Consider the following 9,609-nt stretch of genomic DNA (forward strand, 5'->3'; position numbering starts at 1 on the left):
ACTGTTAGGTACTAAGTGTTTTGGAGGAACAGAGGGTTCACTGTATTTCAGTATCTTCTTCTAGTAAAGAAGTATTTGTCCAAGTAAAGTGAGAGTTCCACATGTATACTATATTACTGCTTAATAATAGTTTAGCCTCAGTTTGAAAACTGAGGGATGGGCTTTCAAAGCAGGGGAGTATCATCAGACTCAAAACAACAAAGCACAAACTTGACTTTCAGTACAAAATGTGAAGGGACATTTTCAATTACGTTGCACAAAGCAGCAAGACTGCTGAGAAGACTGCAGAGTTGCCAAGGAATTTCTGGATCTGATACCTCTTTCACTTATTGTTTTTTATAAACTGGTCATCAACAGAGAGCAGTATTTCAATCTAAATTCTATGAAGCAGTATAAGTGAGATTCAGAAAGGAACAAATTTTGGCAAGCACTCTATCTATTACGAAAAATATGCAATCATTTATTTTAAGAGGGTCAGTATTAGAAGCACTAAGTCATTGAAACCAAGAGGGCTGAGGGGAGCACTACAACACTTTAAAAATCCTTTATCTGGTAATCCAAAATAAGACAGTCCTGTTCCCTGTTGATTATCTTTGCTTTTTCCACTTATTCTGTCATTACTGATTTCAGTTCTATGTTTTTTCTTTGTTACCGAGCCCCATCAATGTTATCAGTTCCTATTAGTTTTTCACTACCTCAGCCCCACAGCCCAAACTTCATTTGTCCTCTGTGCATGCTGTTCCCCCTAATGATGAAAATCACCTCCAAACACAAATAAACTTTGCTTCCCCTAAAGCAATCCAGCTTCTACCTTAATTGTACTAATGGTTTTAGTCCATTCTCTGCCCAGAAGCAACTCTGTCCCCTTTCAATCTAAACAACACAAATTCTTTCCCCTTTGTGTCAGTTCTCCAAGTATTTTCTAGCCAACTGGCTCTCCGCTGCCCAAATGGACTCCCAGCCATATCTCCAATACAAACTTGCTCTACCAAGTCCATTAACCATTTGCAGAAACCTTCCATCTACTCACCTTTTGTGACTATCCTCTAAAAATGCAGATCTTCCCTACCCAAACACACAAGCTATTTGTCACACTAACAGGTTTAGCTCTGATACTGCCCTCTCCTTTGTAGACTGCACTGATCCTTAGTTCCTCCTAGGCAGGAAGATTATTCCCGTTACTGCAATAATTTGGAAAAGGGATTTTTAATCTTTGCTCCACTGAGGCATCTTGGGTTCAGAGGGGAGAAATGGTTGCACGAGGGGGAGGGGGTCCCTGACTGGGTCCTGGAAGGCAGCAAAATCTTTTATCTGTATCGTTGCTGTAGTATCCCTGGGGCATGCTCTAACCACAGCAGAAAAACACGCAGAGCAGCATTATTTTATTCACTTAACACACCAAGAAGGTGGATAATCAGTGCCAAGGCTGGCTGGGCTCCCCAGACAAAATACAGAGCCAATGGAGTTGAGGGCAAATTCATGAAATATGATGAGCTAAAAAGATGGGATTGATAGATACCAAATTGCTTCTTACAGAGGAAATTCAGCTGCCTCTTACAGAAATGGAGCCTACCATGAAACAAGCTATAAGTCTATATAACAGGAAAAAATTGCCAATTTGCTCCTTACAGTTAACCCTGTGGCATGCAAAGCACACACGTCTTCATTTAAATGGAGCGTCTTGCAAATCCTTACATTTCTACCCTTTAGTGCCCTCAAAAATCAAGTAGATGGGATTATCAGTGACCATAGATTACAGCACAAGGATGTCAGTATAGTCAGTCTTGTATTGCTTTCTAAAGAAGGAGATAAAACTGCCTGAACATGGGTTTTTTTTATTATTTTATTAACATAAGATGACTGAAAATGCATTGTCTTTAGATCAGCCCAAGATGAGTTTTTTCTTCCAATTTTTCAGTTTGCACATAAAAATGGGGGGAGGGGGAATCAATTATTAGTATGATTTTAAGGAAAATTTAGTTTTCTTACAGAAAATAAACCTTAAAGCATTCGGAAAAGTGATACTGTGGAGTCCTAGTGTTACATATGAGAAGTGGCAAAAGGCTTTCTTCTTACAGCAAAGACTTCACCTGTGAGAACGATGTTTTATCTTTTTCCCCTCCAGTTAGCATAACAGAAACTACAGAGCTTAATCTGCATTCTAAAAATTTATTTGGGGTAGCTACTACAAGCTGAACTATACTTTAACAATAAGAGGAACATTCAGAATTTGGTATCACTCCTTCTCACATTTAACTCCAAAAAGTAATTTCTGAAACATGCAAGGAACTGCCACAGAAATCGTTATGTACCCCAGAACGGAGGTAGCCAGCATTAAAGGCATAAGAAGCATGCGCCAAAGAATTAGCTACAGTGCAGGGCAAAATATGGCAAGAGTATGCAATATTTATTGCAAAGCAAGAAAGTGATCCAATGTAACAGCAAATGAGACGGTCAAGCAGAATACTGCTTGTAGGTAGACAGATTAACAGCATGATAATATCCGTGCAAGCACATCTACATAATTTGAAAGTATGAAGAACTACATTTTGTCATTTTCTGCGCATGACTATCCTCCATATAATTGAGAAATGAATACGGCTTCCAATAAATGCTTTAGCACATGTTCAACAAATTGCTTACTGTCAAGATATTATCAGATTTCCATTAATTCAAAATTATTCCCATCATAATAGAATACTGAAACTTCCTTGTTTGTCCTATTACCTAGCTAGAATATGACTTTCAATGGTTTTGAGGCTGCCAGTCATTTCTCAGCTGTTGTTATCACAAAATTAAAGGTTCAGTTATTTTAGTTTTGTTATACAATCTCATTAAATAAAATATATTAGGCTAGATGTTTGCAGCAGTGTAACTGGATTACCAATAGGCATGAGCATGCTTCTTCTGCCCTTAATTAAGTTCTTATTTCAGATCTGCCTTCTTTAGCACAAAAGTACCACTAACAAAAGTAGTATGAAATTATTGCTAAGAAAATTAGGAATGCAATGTGAATCCAATGCAATTAGGAAACACCTTTTTGAGTTGGAGACTTCTTATTAAATAACAGAATTGATATAAATGCCAAATGACTATACTTAAGAAAGCAATGGTACACTTTTGATACTCTGCTTAGGGAATTATCCAACAGGAGATCTAGCAAAAGAAAGGACTCAGTTGTGACACGGGTATGGTATTTTTAGTTAGATTTTGTTTACAATACTTCATAACATCACATAAGGGAGGAATTTTCAATTTTCTGTTATTTATATCAAAGTACCTCAGCAAGGCACCATAGTGTTACTGAGGAAGGATTTACTTTGGTATGAGCTCTTGTATTGAAAAATTGGTTCCTCACTAGTCTTACAAGCAGAAGATATAATTACTAACAACAATGGAGAAACCTAGATAAATAAGCATCTTGGGAAAAACTTACATTTCTTTAAAATATTATAATATTGTGATTGCTTTTCAAAACTTTTCTCTTGATTATTTTTATTCACCATTCAGGTAGTACATTTTCAAACCATTTAGTGTAGCTAGCATACATCTTTCCGCATGAAATAAATATTAAACTTTATTGTGTGCCGCTATTAAGGGCATGGATCACTGAGCTATCTCTCTTCCTAACAATCCTCTCTGCATCTTGTCTTCTTTCCGCATAAAGCCCATCTTCTACTCTGAGCTCGTTCCCACAACATACTTCATAAGATTATTTTCAAATGCCACGATCAATGTTTCACAAACATTCATCACAACCAGGAACACTGAGAAACTGTAGAAAAAGCGGCATCAGCAGTAGCAAAGTTCCTCAAGAACAAGAGCAGCAGCAGCTCTAGTGACTGGCTAGAAGTGTTTACTCTGGCCAGAGAAAGAGCTAACTACCTTTAACTGCTCTGAGGCACTCAACCCACTCTCCAGAGGAGGTGAGAAGAGGATGGGTATGGAGAGGAAGCGGGTGTTTACAGCTGCAGCCGGTTGTTACAGCTGGTTCTTATTCCTCCATCCGGGCAGGACTGAACTGCAGCTGCAGGGAATCACACAAAGGCAGATGACCCCCAAACAGAGAATTTCCTTTTCAAAAACCTTGAGAAAAATAAACATGATGTTTTGAGAGGGTGATGCAAAAACTTTCTCTGCCACCTGCTTCTTGCCAAAAGGATGCTAGTCAGCATCTAATGGAGGGAGCTGGTCCCTGGACACTCAACAATTCCATTTCTTAAACATGCTCTTGTAGTATCATTTGAAAGACAGCATCTTATGTATTCACAAGCAGCTTTGATGGGATTTGTTGCTTGCACAGAATGAAGGGCTCTGTCTTTGTCAGCTTCATCTGGACTAATTTTCAACACTACGCGAACTTAAGCACAGAAGCAGCTTGCACTTATGAAGACAGTGCTTTCATCAGAGTCCGGAAGATGAACCCCAGCCATCAGGATGGAGGGAACAACTTGAATCATTAAGCGCTGCCCTTTAGAGCTGACTGTTTCAAGCCTGACAGCTGCTGCTTCCTCCTTCATTTAAGAATAAATTTCTCTTTCTGTGTTTTCTACCCTGACTTTATACTCAAACATCTCTAGCTCAACTATTTTTCTACTAGTATAATACTTCCAATGTCTTGAAAAGTTATGGAAATCATGCATTGTAAGAAGTGTTACTGAAGTTATAAAACTAAGTAATTTCTTCTTAGCTGTTGAGCTTGATAACATGGAAGATAATGCAGATTACAGATTTAGCATTTAGATGCCAAGATCACCCTTTAACGCATCTTTCATTAATTTTAAAGGATTTTGAAATCTAATAGAGATGGAGCTTTCTTTTCTGACAGACATTTTAATAAACTATATTGAGGATGGACATGAAATGTTCTGAATAGGAGAGTTCTTTTCTACAAACCCATCAGCAAATTGAAACAAAAATTCACTATGAATGTAAGCTAATAATTACATTATTCAGATGGTTAGGTCCTTATTTGGTTATTCATTCAAATTCACCTCACTTTCCAAAGTTTATCTGTTTTCTCAAAAAGATCTCTTATAACGTTAACTACTGCAAATGTTTCCATTTTATAAAGAAGAGTTACTTCTGAAGAAGTGATGCCAGAAGCCAAGAATGAAATCCTGTCTCATCTGAAGTTTAATGGGATGGTATATTGCCATTATTGCACGAGCATATTGCACTATTAAATTGCCATTATTTAGGAAGGATTATTTCAGTTAAAAAAAAAAAAAAGTTATGCTTAATTCTACCAGTATTGGAGGGAAAATAATCACTGCAAGGGAAGAGAACTGATTAAAAAGAAATGTGGTTATTATACATGACATGACAGGAATCAAGAAAATTATTCCTCTATTCTTGGACTAAAGCAATTCTTTTTAACAAAGAAAATAAGCAGATGATATTAAGTGTAACTTCATTCAAATATAACAAAGTTCCCTGATTTTTCCAATGTTTCTCTTTCACTTCATCCACAAAATAACTTATCACGTACCTGATCTTGGCAAAGAGAAGCTCTACTGATAAAATAATGTTTTGCCAAGTTTAAAGGCATTGGTGTAAGAAAAATAATGCAGGCAAATTCTGTGTAGTTAAAGTTAACTGCAGTCTATTATAATCACAATGATCACTGCTGTTCTCTACTTCTAGCAGTCACTAGTGAGACTATTTTCATCATTAAAAGAGAACAAGAAAGCAGCTCCACCCTTGCCCACAGCTCCATCTCCATATATAGGCTCATCAAGAATACAGCAGAAGAAGACAGGATTATTGCCTTACCTCAATTTTTTCCCATACAGTTTCATAATTCTCTTGATGCTGTATATCTTGCATCAGTTGATGAATTAAAGCTGATTTATTTGAGGCAGCAGTGTCATTCTCAGTGGGCTGAGCGACAGCAGTCCTTTCTGACTTTTCTTCAATGTATTTTTTAATGCAAGATACAGGCATACAAAGATCTTCATCAGAGAGAATATCACTGAGAGGCCCAGATTCAATACTGTCACCTAAGGAGGATACTATGTCACTTGAAGAACTTGGTGAAATTCTACCCATTTTTTTGTGCTTTTTTGTTTGGTATGTTGGATACATTTCTGAATCTGAGTTCATTTCTGATAGCTCCCAGTCATCAATGTTTTGAATGGTTTCTCTTCTCGGCTTTTGGGGCAGCAACTTTGTCAAATTTTCTAGTTTTAAAGCTAATACTTCAGTCTGTTTGAGGTGTGAAGGAAGTGCTAAATATTCATCAGAACCATACCAGACCTCACCATCTTTACTGTTTTTCTGAGTATGGCTTGGTGTTGAGGAGAAGTTTTTATTATTCTTTCTTCTTAGTAGAAGAGGTGGTGAGCTGATAAGCTCAGAACCAGCTGAGGAAACACTCTTTTGGCTACGTGTTGGTGAACTAAAAGGCTCAGTTTTACCTTGTGATTGCCCATTTGGGTCTCTCTGGTTACAAGAATCTGATGATGCAGAAGAATCTGTTTCCGTCTCCTCCAGAGACTGAGAGTTATGAGAAGTAAATCCATTTTGTAGAGAAGAATGTCCTCTTTTTTTGACTTGTGTTGATGGAGCTGTTTTACATGTACCTCCAGGTGTTCTGCCAGCTTTCACTTTCTCTGGAGCATCATGAGACTTCTTGTGCTTTGATTTTTCTTTACAGGTGTAGAAAGTAGACTTCCCTAGACTTATGGGACTGTCCTTAAAGTGATTATTTATTGTGTACTCAAGTTTTCTATCACCTATTGTATTTAAGCAATCATATGACTGACTAACCGCAGATGGACTGTTAGTGTAGGGTGACTGTAAAGCCAGGCAAAGCTTGGACCTGTCTGGTGGATCTAATAATGAGGGCGTACTTCTACTCATTTCATTTTTAACTATCTGAGAGATTTGCCTTTTTAAATCATTGGCTTCCATATAATCTTTAAAGACATCATCTTTCAGAAATAGACCTCTTTTTGGCAATGTAGGCTGTGTAGGGGAGTCTTCATTATAGTTAAAGCAGTCTCTTATGGACCTCTTAGGAGTTGAGTTTTCACAGTGAGAGTGTTTAATTTTTTCACTGGTGTGCTGTGGAAGATTGCATTCTGGTTTCTTTAATGTGGAAACCGGTTTGCTGTCAGCAGGTAACAGACCATCTTCAGAGCAAGGTCCTTTAGAAAGAGAGGAGTTTGCAGAAGGAGACACTAGTGAGAGATCATGTGGTGCTTTCCTGTCTTTGCTTTCTTCTCCATCTTCTGCTGAAAGAGGTACGTGGATTTCTTTCTCACTTAATGCTTCATTACATTGGGAAGCAATGGAATCAGTTGCTACTGCAAGTAAACCCACAGTTCTCATAAGTCCTGGAAAGTCCTTATCCATCTCACTGTAGTTCCAGGATTCAAATGATTTTGTTTTCCCTTGGCTGGAGGTCATATCATCCAGAGCACCAAGCAAATCCTCACTAGGACTGTAGTCAGATAGTTCAAACGCAGTAATACCACAATCCAGTGACAAGTAATTTTGAGAACATTTGATGGTTAACTGTCCAGAATCATCAACTTCAGTTAAAGAGTCAAGGCGGTCCTGAAATAGACAAAGAAATGGTACTTTTTTAGAAGATTAATTTTCATATACAGGATGCACAAAGTAATGAACTATCAGCCTCTATGTTTCAGTGCCTAACATCTAGAAAAGCATTCGTCACTGACCTGCCTGTTTTTGCAGTACCGTGTAGGTGAGCAAACCATTCTAAAGTATTTGGGAATTAAAAACGGCAGTAAACTGAAAAATGCTTTGTTTCAGTCTGGTGCAGCAAGTTACCTAAAAATAGCAACTCACTTTTGTATTGGTATTCTCCTCCTTAAATTCTGCTCTCCGTTCTGCTTACTCTGTAATTCTGTACAAGAGATTTGTCATATTTCCTATGTTAACTATCTCAAACAGGAGGGAAGGGATCTTGGGGACTGCTCAGTATATCAGCCACCCTGTTAATCTTGTTTTCTCAGAAATCCATGCTGCTCTACAATCTTTCAGTTGATTGCCAGAATGTTTTTTCCAAGCATCATCTAGCAATGACAAACATTTATTCCAATATTTATGAGATAGAGGTTGATAATAACTACATTTCACTTTTTTGTAGCATTATCAACTGAGGATTTATCTGCTGGATATATGGAACACAAACGCAGAACAGCTCAAGGAAAAGAAACTATAGCCGCCAGGAATCCTAAACCTCCGTTCTGCCACGTCCCCTTGTCAGCATCTTCTCAATGGAAATCCGTCAACCTCAGAAACACAGACATAGTCAGAGGAGACCATCTCAGGTGGCAAATGTTATTTTAAGATCACTACACTGCCTAAACCCATAGTTCAAGGACCTTAGGCATCATGCAATAACACCACAATCTCTTCATCTCACAATAAACCACTTGGATTTTGGTCTGAACAATAATAGTCTCAATAAAGGCTATTGTTTGCCATCTTCTACAAACATATAAAGTTCGAACCCTGTACTCTCTCCACCCTACTTGCATTACTCAAAGTAAAAATATAAAAAATTCTCCAGATAAAAATATTATTTATAGAAAAGATCAATTAGAAAGTTATTTATCAACCATAACCTTGGACACTGAAAATATCTTTTATTTAGCATATTCTACCCAGATGTAGAACCTATACCACAAATTGTACATTGTCAATAGTCCAGAATTAAAAGGGGAAGTTTCCATAAATCTGTCAAATTTATATTTTGGAGCTGCATTTATTAAGGAAAATAATCACTAAACAATGATCAGTAGTACAGCTGCATTTTCCAGCTATTCTCAGGAAAAGATTAGAAACTGTAAAACCATATATAAATCAAAACCCTTTCCAAGGCCCTAAGGGCCTTCATTTCTCCTCAGTAATGAGCTCCATTCCTTCCTCTCTTAAAAATGTGTTTATTAACATTAATAAAATTTACAATCACATGCATTAAACCATCTTGCTTGGTCATTTTCCAAGCAGCCTCTTAAATGTGTGCTTCAAAGAAGCATTTAATGCCAGTATTACCATGTTTTTATTATTGTTTTTATTTCAGAAAAATATTACATTTAGTTATTTGCATGGCTACCAATAGGAATGCCTTAGTTCAAAAAATATGTCCCTTTTCACATAGTAATGCTTCCTGTAAAGCTCTATAGGCAGTTTCCAACACCTTCTTGTATTCATATTTAAACCAGCACAATTCTGCTTTTCTTTTTTTACTCTTTCAATTGAGCCAATTTCATTTGTAACGTATTTATTTTGTGACTTTACCAACTGTTTGAGAACATCGGGATTCACTGTATTTAACATAGCCTTACACTGATCCTTTCCATATTTCCTGGCTTTATCAGTTGTGAAATAAAACTCACAGGTTAAGTTCAGCTGGACAGAACTTACTTTTCTCTCCTTCTTATCTATCGCTGGGTAATTACTGAAGGAGAAATGGTCCTTCAAAATCTTACCTTTCCAAAATTGTTTAATAAGAAAGTGTTTTCTTAATTTGGCATCTCTATCATGGCAGGCAGCTTGCCTCACTGGTTCCTGTATTTCCTCCAAGCCATGAAGCTTTTTGTGCCCTTTCCTGCTGGAACCTTTTTCAGTATG

At 37.3% G+C, this 9,609-nt stretch overlaps 1 protein-coding gene across 1 annotated transcript in view; it reads right to left on the minus strand.

The window, feature by feature from the left end:
- Window positions 1-5,775: 5,775 nt before the first annotated feature.
- The window catches only part of LOC104627024 (A-kinase anchor protein 6-like), a gene marked incomplete at its 3' end in the record, with an annotated part of 43,246 nt that continues 39,412 nt past the window's right edge, over window positions 5,776-9,609 (minus strand). Inside the window, exon 3 of the mRNA XM_010295106.1 lies at window positions 5,776-7,563. Within this exon, the coding sequence (XP_010293408.1) occupies window positions 5,776-7,563 (1,788 nt within the window). The remainder of the gene's footprint in view (window positions 7,564-9,609) is intronic.

Source organism: Phaethon lepturus, unplaced genomic scaffold (assembly GCF_000687285.1).
Source record: "Phaethon lepturus isolate BGI_N335 unplaced genomic scaffold, ASM68728v1 scaffold329, whole genome shotgun sequence".
NCBI lineage: Eukaryota > Metazoa > Chordata > Aves > Phaethontiformes > Phaethontidae > Phaethon > Phaethon lepturus.